Below are 13,432 nucleotides of genomic sequence, written 5' to 3' on the forward strand. Positions count from 1 at the left end.
TTATTAAAAAGATTCTTCAACCGAATCTGGTTCATGGGGTAAGCTAGACAGGCATCCTCCTGTCTCTGCTGAGATTACAGGGCTGCATCAGTATACCTGGATTTTGTATGGATACTTAGGGATCTGTGCTCAGGTCCTTGTGTTTGCTCAGCAAGCACTTTACTATTTGAGCCATCTCCACAGCCTTAGAATTGAGACATTTTTTTCTTCTTTTAATATTTTGACTGTATGTGTAATAAAGTTTGTCTGCACATATGTCTATATACCGCATGAGTGCCTGAACTGAGACTTTTTAACCTTTGTGCTTGTACATTTTCTAATGAGGAACATTGCAGTGTTGGTTTGAGTATGCCATTTAAATTTAGCTTTTTGGTAAATATGGACTTTTGTTGCTATGAGTTATAAGATTTTTGGATTTACTGACCTATAGGATTTAAAAGAATGATCTTTTTTATACAGCTGATACTGTGTGATATATGCCCTCTATTTTTTGTAACAGTTACTTTTATTAGTGTTCTGGTTTTGTTAATAGCAAATACATTGCTATTAAAAATGTTAATTGCCCGGCGGTGGTGACGCATGCCTTTAATCTCAGCACTTGAGAGGCAGAGGCAGGTGGATTTCTGAATTCAAGGCCAGCCTGGTCTACAAAGTGAGCTCCAGGACAGCCAGGGCTACACAGAGAAACCCTGTCTCGAAAAACCAAAAAAACAAAAACAAAAAAGTTAATTGGGAAAAATTATGCTAACGTATATTTAATCAATTGTTTTTTAGATGGCAAGATTGTTTTACCAGGCAACTTTCTATACTGTACATTCTATGGACGACTCTGCAAGTTACAAGTGTTGCAAGTGAAAGGGACAGATGGCACAACACTGGGAAAGCCTCAGAGCGCCTCTGGCACTGATGCCCAGGGAATGGCCTCTGAACATTCTAGCATGGAAAGCAGTGATGTGGATCTATCCTTCCAGCTAAGCCAGTTAGATCTGAAAGAACCTCAGAGCCCGTCATCACAGAGTACTCCCTGTAAACCCACTAATGACAGAACTGTGAATAAAGCTGCTGAAGTTTTGTTGGATGTCACACAGAGCCCTAGGGATGGAAGTGGACTTGGACTAGAGGAAAGCACAGGTCTTAAGTGTAGTTTTGACTCACCCAAAGAAGGAAATACACAACCTGTCAGTGAAGAGAAACTACTAAAACCTGTTAGTGCAGGGACAAAGAGCAATACTGACACTTTCTATTTTATTTCTTCAACAACAAGAATCAATCTTCGAAAAATTTGTACAAATTCAAAAGAACAAGACAGTCAGTTCAAAGTAACTTATGACATGATTGGCGGCTTAAACAGTCAGCTGAAAGCAATAAGAGAAATAATTGAATTGCCTCTCAAGCAGCCTGAACTTTTCAAGAGTTATGGTAAATCACCTTCAGTTTTCTGTATTCATGTTTTGTTCAAACTCAAAACATTTAGTTTTACGCTTAAGTAGTTTCTAACCTTCCTGTCCTTATTTCTTTAGTCAAGTGTTAATTGCTTTGGGACATGATAGTGAAATGACTTATTTGCAGTATTTGGTCTTTTAAGTTGTGTGAGTGGCAGGTGAATCTTCTGAGAGCATATTATCTACTGTTGGTGGACTGTATCTCAAAAAGTATCTTGCTATGTTAGATAACATAATGCCTAAAGAAATAAACCAAAGATAGTCATGGTTTAGTTAAAACTTACTAGGAAATGTAGTTCTTTGTGTGTCTATCTTGAAGCAAGTGATTTATGTATTACCCCCTTTTTTTTCCTTTCTCATAAACTTTTATGTTTGTAAAAGGAACTCATGGATTTATATTTGCTAGTGATGTTTGTATTTCTTAAGAATATAAGTTGGAAGTAATTGTGTTCTGATTACTAAATTGTGCTACTTGGGGCAAGACAAAGGCTGTTTTTAAAAAACAAAACCCAAAAATGTACATGATTCCCTTGGTTTGTGGTCTGTAGAGAAAAGGAAAGTCACTAATGGGGCTCAGAGTTTGCAGTAGATAGTACACTTTTGGGAAGTAGGGAAAGGGATGATTCTTAGTTTGTAGTGTAGTACAAGGCAAATTCCCATTTATAATTTACACTGGGAGTTGTATGGCACTTTAGCAAGAACATTAATAATCATACTGAATGCATTGTTTGTTTGTTTTTTCTTGTAGGAATTCCAGCACCTAGAGGGTTATTACTCTATGGTCCTCCAGGTACCGGAAAGACGATGATTGCTAGGGCTGTTGCTAATGAAGTTGGAGCTTATGTTTCTGTAATTAATGGTCCTGAAATTATAAGCAAGTAGGTATATGACTCAGTAAGTAAAGTTAACATTACTAAGTTTATATATCTCAGATGTGGCTCCTTAAAACAGTTGTGTTGTATTCCAACAAGATATTTCATGCATTAAACTATTTTGGAGTATTTTAAATTTGCCCTTTTTTCCTGAGGGTGATTTTATCCATGTGCTTAGCCAGACCTCATACTTTAAATGTTTTTGTGATTATACATGTTCTTCTAAATTTACTTTATAAATTTTATACACACAAAATTTGAAAATAATTTTGAAAGTAATTTTAAGTATTTTAGAAATGCTTGAAAATTCAGACTATCTTTTATAGAAAAAAATCTATAAACAATAAGAGTACATGAACTTTTTTTTTTTTTCTTCCTCATTATAGATTCTATGGTGAGACTGAAGCAAGGTTACGCCAGATATTTGCTGAAGCTACTCTACGGTATTGTTAATATTTGATGCTTTGGAATCTCTGAGACTCTATTTAAGTAAAATAGTAGCACTTTATGCAGAGATAAGTAACACAGATAGTGATGGCCTTAGAGACTGATGGGAGTTTTAAGGCAATGTTATCTAATCTATTTGTGTCTAGTGCTTGATAAAGAACTACTAAATGACATAAAACCTGTCAGTTCCTGGGATCATTTCCAAAGTGTCTTTGCCAAGACGGCATCTTTCTTTAGTAGTTTCAGTGTTCTAGTCTTATAGGAAAGTCTTGTAACCTTTGCATATGTTTTGGTATAGTGTGAGAAATATGGTTCTATCTTCATTCTATATGTGGATATTTACTTTTTTCAGTATCTTTCCCAGCCTTTTTTCTGCCGTGACTGTTTTAGACACTTGTGTTAAAAATTAAATGGCTGTTCTATGTCTTCTATTCTATTCCATAAGTCTGTGTGTGTTTTGTGTCGGTACTATGCTGAGGTTTTCTGTTTTATTTTTCAAGATTTATTTTTATGTGTATGGGTGTTTTGCCTGCAGATAACGTCTGTGCACCACATGCATGCAGTGCCTGTTGAGGCCATAAAAGGGCATTGGATCCCCCAGAACTAGAATTACAGACTGTTGTGAACCTCCATGTGGTATGGGAATTAAACCCAGTTCATCTGAATTGCAGAGCCTTCTCAAGCCCCTGTGCTGTTTTTCTTACTGTGGTTCTGTAGTAGTTTGAAGTCAGAAACTGGTAGCTCCAGTAATCTTCTTTCTGCTTACTATGGCTTTGGATGTAATACTGTGCTTGCTAATGGGGGTCTGCCTTAATTTTATTTCTGTTGCTAAAAATACTCTAATTGAAAGCAATTAAATGGGGTAAGGTTTTGGTTTCTTTCTTAGCTCACAATTCTAGTTATAGTCCATTGTTGTGGGAAAGTCAAGGCAGTAGGAACTTAAAGCAGCTGGTCACATCAAATCCACAGTCAGGAGCAGAGAGAAATGAATACATGCATGGTGATAGCTTGCTTGTGCCCAGCTTGCATTTCCCACTCTTAACAGTTCAGAACATGTGGGGAACATGTGGGGACTGGTGTCTTCTCTATCAGTAACCTTAAAGCAGAGTTCTCAGAGACATGCCTAGAGACTAACTTCATAGATAGTTTCTCACTGTAATTCTAAGATGATTCTGGGTAATGCTAAGCTGACATTCAAAGCTCACTATAGTGGAGTCTTGTTTTTCTGTAGGATTTCTGACATGTGTTGTTTTGTTTTTTGTTTTTTCCTGTCTCTAAAGAATGTCACTGGAGTTTGATAGGAAGTGCATTAAATCTATAGGTTGCTTTTAGTGACTTTTGCAACCATCTTTATAGTATCAACTGTCAATCCATAGCATTGGAAGTCTTTCATCTTCTCATCTTTATCTTCTTTTGTCAGTATCTTCAGGTTTTCTTGTAGAGGATTTTTTCACCAGCTTGGTTAGATCTGTTCTTAGGTTGATTTTGTCCTTTGTTTAAGCAACTGAATAGATATGAATGGGGTTATTTGTCTTAATCTCTCTCTGGGTAAGTGTGTTACTGTATAGATTTTTATGTTGATTTTGTATTGTTACTTTGCTGAAACTGTTTACCATGTCTAAGAGTTTCATGGTGTAGTTTTCAGGGTGCTTATATATAGGATTGTGTTATCTTTGATACAAGTTCCACGTATCCCTACTCCTGTCTGTTTGCACCTCTTTGGTTTCCTTTGTCACTTTTCCTTTCCTTTCTGATGTTGCTGATCCTCAGTGCAACTACCACTGCGTTACAGCCCCAGCTGCCCCTTTATTCTTCTTATCTTACTGCTATGCCTGTGACTCGGTATTGAAAAGGAGTGGAAAGGGTAAGTACATTGGTGGTGTTCCTGGTTTTAGAGGAAATGCTTTCAGTTTTCCCCCATTTTATATGCTGACCAAAGGCTGTCTGGCCTTTATTATATGCCATAAATTGGTTTACTTGGGCTTATGGCTATGGGATCACATGCCAGAGGTACTCTAAGTTTATAAGTTCTACTCTGGGTAGGCCTTCATATTTCTCTGTGCACTTCATTGACAGAGCAGAGCTTCTTGAGCTTGTCAGCATTTGGCCTCAGACTCTGCACAACTGCCTCCTAGGGCTTTGTCTCACTTTAGGTCTGTTTCACATAATAGGTATTTTTCTCAAGATTTTACCCAGCCTTTGCCCATAGTGTCATACATAAAATGGAATTTCCCTTTGCTGACCCATTTGCCAGAAGAATCACTGTCACTGGAAACCTCAAATGGCTTTGAGGCTTATGAGAGCTCTGGCCTTAAGTGTAGGACTGTTGTCTGTGTCTTTTCACCAATCTTCCTTTGAGAGTGGAGGTTGGGGCTGGTTTATCTTTTTTTCTTCCTCTGCTGGTGTAGCTCCTGTCTTTTTTTGTTGTTGTTGTTCTTTGTTTTTGTTTTTCGAGACAAGGTTTCTCTGTAGTCCTGGCTGTCCTGGAACTCACTCTGTAGACCAGGATGGCCCTGAACTCAGAAATCCGCCTGCCTCTGCCTCCCAAGTGCTGGGATTAAAGGCATTCGGCACCACTGCCTGGCTAGCTCCTGTCTTTTTATCCATGTGTTTGAATATCTTGCCGCTACTTCTGTGAATCTTTGAAACTTTTTTCTTTTTCTTTGAAATAGTCTCTATTCTCTTTTACTGACTCTTCTGCTTCCCCAGGTCACAAAGAGGCATTTTATGAAGGCAGATATATGCCGGAATATGAGGTTGATAATGTTACATTAGAATTACTCTTGAGATTTTTTTTTTTGATTTAGCATTTTAGTGTTTTTGTTTTTAATATTGATAAAATTGGAATGTAATGTTATTTTAATTAGAATTTTACACTAAAATTAGATGTTACATATTTAATTTGATTTGTTTTAGACACCCATCAATTATTTTCATTGATGAACTGGATGCACTTTGCCCTAAAAGAGAAGGAGCTCAGAGTGAAGTGGAAAAGAGAGTTGTAGCTTCACTCTTAACATTGATGGATGGCATTGGCTCAGTAAGTACAACACTTGCATTTAGATTATAGAAGAGCAAAACTTCCCAAATGTTTCTAGGTCTGTGAGTATTACAGTAATTTGTTTCAGCAAACTGCTTAATAACTGAGGCCCAATAGTCTGGCATGTTTTTCTATTATGTAAAATAATTTACCATAATGTATTTGTGTGTGTATGCTATACATGATAGTAATTTAAAACCTGAGGCAGGTGTCAATAAATGAATTTTATTGAATTTAAGAAATGATTTCATGAGTCTCCTGGGTATCATGGTATATACTTTAGACCCTTAGGAGACTGAGGAAGGAGGATCATTTCAAGGCCAGCTACATAGTGAGTAGGAGACCAGCCTTGGCTATGTGAGATTGTCTCAGTTATCTTAATTTTAATACATTCATGAGTCTTTTTTCCCCCACCTTGAACTAGGTTTCTGTTTAATTCAGGGTGTTCAGAAAGCTCAGTTATTCTGCCATAGCCTCCTGTATATCACGATTGTAGATATGTGCCACTACAGCCAGTGTTTTGTTATTAGTACAAATACCATGTGTTAATTATGAAAAGGACTGCTATAGAACAGAAGTGAAGGAAAATTCTCTTAGACTTTTCACATTTGTTAATGAGAAAAATGTACTTCGTAGATGAGACTGAAAATGATGACAGTTCTTGGACTCACAGGATGTTAGCACCAAGAGAAATGTTAGAAAGCATATAGTCCCACACTGTCCTTTTGCACATTAAGAAGCAAAAGGAGTGTTTAGTTCTATTTCCCGTTAATGGAAAGTGAATATGTGAAAATAATGTGAAGTTTTGGTATTCACTCAGTAGATGTTTCTTTAAGCAGGCCAGATCTCTTGATTATGCATGACCATGATACAGAAAGCTACATGATGATTGGTCTAAAAGGTCCTTGGTAAGAAAGATGAGTTAGGATCAGTGTTGGAGAATCTTAGATATCGGGCCGTTGGTGGCTTTTTCTCTGCCACTGGGATAAGCATCAGTGAAATAGTATTCTTGTCTTTTGATAGTAGATATCTTAATTTGGTATTTAATCACATAACACTGATATTTTAATCTAAAGACGTTAAAGGGGCTTTTAAATTTATAAGTTCCTAGTAGTTTATGTATTTTCTGATGGTATAACTCACAATTGATGATGTTTTAGTTTTCTTATAAAAAGATTCTTTTAATGCTTATCTCTGAAATTATACATGCCTCTGGATAATGTCTGAAGGTGGCTGAACATGGTGATCATCGTTCTTTATAATTTCCTGTTCTTAACCCCATTTTCAGAGATAAAGATCTTTGTGTATTCAGGGATATTAGTTATGGCTCCATACTTTTCTAGAATTGGAAACTTCATCACAATAAAAAACCAGTACTGGCAAGATGGCTCAGCAAGTGAAGACTTGCCACCAGGCCTGACAACCTGAGTTCCATCCCCAATACATACATGGTGGAAGGAGAGTATCCACTTTTGCAAGCTTCTTTATACACCACAAAATGAGGCTTGGTCAAGTGTTTGCATATACTTCCACTCACAAACACACAGCAAATAAGTATAACTTTAAACTTTTTTTTTTTTTTATAAAGAAGAAAACAGTTGATGTGTGAGAAAGAAATCTTAGATAAGTTGCTAGTTAGGCCTGGTTCTGGTTGAATACTACTTAGGTTGTAATCTTTACTTCTAAGTAGGGGGAAAACTACTTAACTAATAAAAAGCTATCTCTAGTAGAAAGCCTTTTGACTAAACTTTGAAAACCCTGTACTAAAGTTAATAATTTTTCTTTCTTTTGGTTTTTGGAGACAGGGTTTCTCTGTGCAGCCCTGGCTGTCTTGGATCTTGCTCTTATAGACCAGGCTGGTCTCAAATTTAGAGATCCATATGCTTTTGCCTCCAGTGGGATTAAAGGTGTACACCACCACTGCCTGGCTAAAGTTAATAAATGTCTAATAGAAGTTTATTATAAATAAGATTTTATAAATTGGTTAGTAGAAATGTAAGGATTAAGTTTTAATGCTCTAGACCCTTCTGTCCATTCTTTTACACAGAGTTAGTTTTCACCTCTCTGTTTTTGTTTGTTTGTTTGTTTGTTTGGTGGTGGTGGTGGGTTTACAGACAGGGTTTCTCTGCAGTAGTCCAGGCTGTCCTGGAACTCACTCTGTAGACCAGGCTGGCCTCGGAACTCAGAAATCCATCTGCCTTTGCCTCTCAAGTGCCGGGATTAAAGGTGTGTGCCACCACTGCTCGGCTCTCTCTGTTCTTTTAAAATCAATGTGCAATTTATTTTTTTATCTTTTTAGGAAGGAAGTGAAGGACGGGTATTAGTCCTTGGGGCCACAAATCGCCCTCAAGCACTAGATGCTGCACTCAGAAGACCTGGGAGATTTGATAAAGAGATTGAGATTGGCATTCCTAATGCCCAAGACCGGCTTGATATTCTCCAGAAACTACTCCGAAGGGTGCCGCATTTGCTCACTAAAGCTGAGCTTCTGAGGTTGGCAAATAATGCCCATGGTTATGTTGGCGCAGACTTGAAAGCCTTGTGTAATGAGGCAGGTGAGAGTGACCATCTCCTATGCGTCTGTTTGATATTTATATATAGACTGATAATTTATGTTGCTGCTTATTAGTTATAGCTTTAATTTATTTAGTCATAAAATATATTTATTAAAATCTTACTATGAAGAGAACTATGAAGAAGGAAAATCACTCTTTATTTCTACCTTTTCAAGTTCACCACTTCTAACATATTCTAAGATTTATCTCAGCACATGTGTCCATATACACATAAACAGATATGCAGATGTTAATATTGACAACAGTATTGTTACAGAGCAAAACTCAAGAATGGGTGTGTAAGGGCTGTTAACTCATCTGTTGCCTGCTAATGAATATCATAAGGACGTGTGTGTATACACATGTACCATAGAGCATGTATAAAAAGGTCAGAGGATGACTTGAGGTGTCTGATCCTTGCCATTCATTTTACTTGAGATAGAATCTCCTTTTGGCTATAGAGTATACAAGGCTGAATGGCTCTTGAGTTCCTGGAGATTATCCTCCTTTTTCTGCCTCTCTTGCTGCTGCAAATGCTGAGCACAAACATGTGCTCGTACATCCAACTGTACATGGGGTTTAGGGATCCAGCTTCGAGTCCTCAGACTTGCACACCCTTGGCTTTACTCCACTGAGCCATCTTGGCAGCCTCTGTACATACTTCTGAAACTCTTCCTGTGCAGTATTTCAAAGTATATTCAGCTATGGAAAGTATACTTAAATGAAGGTAGCTTTTATAAGCTATTGAACTAGTTGATTCAACAAATTTGTTCAAAATGTTTCCTGAAAAAAGTCCATTTTCCTGAAGGATTTCATTCTCTTAAACTTCTGAAAATGAGGCATCTCTGTAATCTTAGATGTATCCCCAAGTCTCTGATGGTATGTTTTCATTTCCTCATATTCTGGGTTCTCTTTGTTTCCACTGTTGATTCGAGTTTGTCATTTGTAGAGAAATGGCATGAGGAGACTGCTCCCAGCCTGCTAGCTGTAAGTTGACTGAAAGATATCTGAGAATCTCAGCATACTGGGACAAAGAGTAAGCATACTTTCTCTTCAGAGAATCCTGTTCTGTCAAGCAAGCTGCATGTCTGAGGAATTAGCCTTCACCATCCTTTTCTCATGAGAAAGTAACTTTGTTTTTCATTATAAGAAGCAACACATCTAAGAGTTGGACTGCTGGCAGATTTCTTAGTCTGCAAGATTTGGGTCACTTTGAACCAAGATAAGATATTGCTAGGGAAACAGCACCTGATGAGAACTAGAAAACTGTGGGAAATATTTATTCTTCTTTGCCTTTAAAAGAAGCTGAAACTTTGAATAAACTGCGCTGGTTGCCTTGGCTGTGTATCCTGGTTAACATGGCTCTACCCTTGGGACCCCAACACATTAGACTTTGACAGTCATCTTATATTTTCATTGATATGCTTTCAAAAAGGTTTAATTCTTGTGGGAATGGAAGAAATTCGTTTCTAAATGAGAAATTTCACTATTTAGAGCTTTAATTTTGAATGGCAGTAAACTTTTGTGCATAAGTCACTAATTTATATTTGTACAATTTATTACCTTTGAAGATTGTTTCATTCTTTTCATCCCTTTAAACATTACATTTAAATTTTGTTTTTATGTGTTTGTTAAATGGGGTCTTCTAGAGCTACAAGTAGTTACAGGTAGTTGTGAGCCACTTAAGGGGTTGCTGGGAGCAGAACTCAGGTCCTTTGTAGCAGATGCTCTTCACTGCTGTGTCATTTCTTTAGCCCTTGTTTTATTCTTTTATCTGTCCCATATAAGTATGGGAAGACAAGGAAAATAAATTGAGAGGGGAAACGTTAACATGTTATTTTACTTTTGATGAAAAAAAGTAATTCTTTTAATTCTTTCTAGCAATTACCATAATTTTCAGGTTGGAGGACTGCTGGGTGGGGAAGGTGGTAGGCATGTGGTTTGGCCTCTAAAAGTCAAGTCCTAAAACACATGTATTTCAGGATAGTGTGACTTTACAGTTTAATTATAGAATCTATATAATTTTTTTTTAAAAGCAAGTATTTTCTGCTCTGATTTACCTAACCTGTGTTATTCTAGGTTAGTACTTACTCAACTGTGATACCATAGCTTTTAGAAAGATTGATGGTAGAACTATAGTATCCAGTGTGTTAAATTAATTGTTTAGATATGTTATTCTGAATGCTAATATATATTATAATATTGATATCATTCTTTTATCTTTATGTAGCATAATAAATTAACTTTAAGCACAGGGTGCCATGCAGAAGGGTAATAAATGAATAGATTTTTAATTTTTAAAAATTTATATGTATGGGCATTTTGCCTGCGTGTATGTCTTTTATCACATGTGTGTCTGGTGACTGAAGGCTGCAAAAGGTATTAGATCCCCTGTGACTGGAATTACAGACAGTTGTGAGCTGCCATATATGGGCTGCGAAAACTCCCTGTCTTCTGGAAGAGCAGCCAGGGTTCTACTGCTAAGGCTTCTCTCCTGCCACATGAATAGGTTTTGAGGAACGTTGAGTAAATTTGTTTTTAAAATCAACTTTGTGGTCTTAGTCAAGTTTGAGCCTTATTCTTCTCTATCTGTGAATTGAGAGAATTATGGAAGATAGCATTGGGGTGATAGTGCAACCATGAATTTCATTGGATAAGGGAAAGGGAGAAGATGACAGAGAAACACCTAAGCTACTCACCAAGCCTGCTGTGGTCTCACGGAGAATCCCCAGAGTATGGATTTCCAGGCTGTTCCACAGTTTATTGGACTGATGCTGCATTTGATGTTGTATTTATTCTAAACTTGTGATAACTTCTGAGCTTCTCTATATCTATCTCAAGTTTGCTGCTATCCTAATATGAAAATTGGAAATATTACAATATTATTGACCTAACTGGACTTTTTGTTGTCTTATCAGTTATAATAGTCAAACTTATTCCAGATGTTAGAAGTTGAGCTAGTGCAATGTGCTGTGCACAACTTGTCCAGAGATTTCTGTTTTGAAGCTCACCTTTGTAAACAAAAAGCTTTTTAAATATTGTATCTCAAATGGACAGGCTGCTTACAAGGTAGACTCTCTTATTTTTAATGTTAGTATGTATCATCCTGGGCTCAGGCTGCTTTTTCTTTTCTTTTTTTTCTTTTCTTCTTTTTTTTATTTTTTACATCCTGCTCACAGCCCCCTTCCCAGTGATCTCCCCCCCCCCCAAACACACACACAGTCCTTCTCCCATACTCCCTCCCCTTCTCCCCTGAGAGGTTCCCCCCACCCCCTACTTCAAGTCTTTGTGAAGCTAGGCACTTCTTCACCCACTGAGACCAGACAATGCAGCCCAGCTAGAACATCCCTTGTACAGGCAACAGCTTTTGGGATAGTCTTCATTCCAATTATTCAGGGCTCACATAAAGACCAAGCTGCACATCTGCTACATATGTGCAGGGAGGCCTAGGTCCAGCCTATATGTTCTTTGGTTGGTGGTTCAGTCTCTGAGAGCCTCAAGGGTCCAGGTTAGTTGACTGTGTTGGTCCTGCAGTCCTTCCTTCTATAATTCCATAAGAGTCCCCAAGCTCCATCCACTGTTTGGCTCTGGGTGTCTGTATCTGTTTTAGTCAGCTTCTGGGTGGAGCCTCTCATAGGACAATGTGCTCCTGTCTGCAAGAATAGCAGAGTATCATTTGTAATGTTAGGGATTGGCGCTTGCCCATGGGATGGATCTCAAGTTGCGCAGGTTATTGGTTGGCCATTCCCACAGTCTCCTTCATCCTCATCCCTCCATTTCTTGTAGACAGGATAAATTTTAGGTTGAAAGTTTTGTGGGTGGGTTGGTATTTCTATTGCTCTACTGGGGTTCTTGCCTGGCTACAGGAAGTGGGCTTTTTAAGTTCCATATCCACAATGCAGTGAGTCACATTTAGGTTGTTTTTCTAACTTAACTAGTTGCATAGCCTTTTTTCCCCTTGGATTTTATAATGTTTTAAATTAACAGCATAGATAAGCAGAGTGCACTCTTGGAAAACATAAAATGTTAGTTATATAGTGGTGATGTGAATTATGTAAACTATGTTGAACATTGGAAGATAGCAACAGTGTTTTCCAAAAATAGAGATTTATTCTAAACTTTCCTTCCAAGGCTGCATGTACCATTTCAGGAGAATGACTATAAGTATAAGAGCTTGATTTCTGGAAGCAGTGGGCTGTTGTTTTGTTTTTAAAGAAAGGAAGTAATTTGCTTTTCATTGCTGAGAATTTATCTCAGTATTTATGTTGATTATACATCGTTTCAACAAACTGGGGTCTCTTTAGGATAGTTTCATAAAATAGAAGGGATTCAAACTTACTTACCCAGTGGCTTTATCATTTTAGCACTTACATTTGTTTACTAGTAACACTAAATCTGATTTTTATAACTCATAGAAATTCTTACCTATAGTATCCAGATCTCTGAGATGTTCATATTTGCCACTTTCCCCTACATTCCTGAACTGGCTTAATCAAAAAAAAAAAAAAAAAAAAAACAACCCCAGCTCCCTTGTACTCAATAGTGTACCTGTTATCAAAAGTTCTCTTTTGACATTTTTCACCAAATTTTAAATTCTACCAATTTTTTTTCTATATTTGAATTAAAATACTGATTCTATTTTTTAAAAAAATCAGTATTTTAGAGCATAGGGAACTAGCTTGGTTACATAGTTTGGGTTTCTGTTGCTGTGAAGAGGCACCATGACCATGGCAGCTCTTTGCTCTTCATGATGTCTTTGGAGGATCAAAAATTAATAATCAGATATATTATATATATATATATTATAAATATATTCAATTCATCAGTTGTGTCTTACTTAAGAAATTGTGTTCGCTGAGTGTAGCTCAGTGATAAAGTGCTCACCTAATGTGCATGAAGCTCTCGGTCCATCCCCAGCACTTTGGAATACAGCTAGCAGTGGTGGTCAAATGTAGTGTCATGACTATTTTGTCTTACCTGGTGTACTGGCTATTTTTGTGTCAACTTGACACAGCTGGAGTTATCACAGAGAAAGGAGCTTCAGTTGAGGAAATGCCTCCATGAGACCCAACTGTA

At 37.3% G+C, this 13,432-nt stretch overlaps 1 protein-coding gene across 3 annotated transcripts in view; it reads left to right on the plus strand.

Moving 5' to 3' along the window:
* Spata5 (spermatogenesis associated 5) overlaps positions 1-13,432 on the plus strand; it is a 167,741-nt gene that overhangs the window by 10,862 nt on the left and 143,447 nt on the right. For all 3 annotated transcript variants that reach the window (XM_029474939.1, XM_021157763.1, XM_029474938.1), the window contains exons 5-9: positions 775-1,419; positions 2,191-2,320; positions 2,701-2,757; positions 5,678-5,801; positions 8,101-8,356. In XM_029474939.1, coding sequence (XP_029330799.1) covers positions 775-1,419; positions 2,191-2,320; positions 2,701-2,757; positions 5,678-5,801; positions 8,101-8,356 — 1,212 coding nt within the window. The remainder of the gene's footprint in view (positions 1-774; positions 1,420-2,190; positions 2,321-2,700; positions 2,758-5,677; positions 5,802-8,100; positions 8,357-13,432) is intronic.

Source organism: Mus caroli, chromosome 3 (genome assembly GCF_900094665.2).
Source record: "Mus caroli chromosome 3, CAROLI_EIJ_v1.1, whole genome shotgun sequence".
In the NCBI taxonomy this organism is placed as follows: Eukaryota; Metazoa; Chordata; class Mammalia; order Rodentia; family Muridae; genus Mus; species Mus caroli.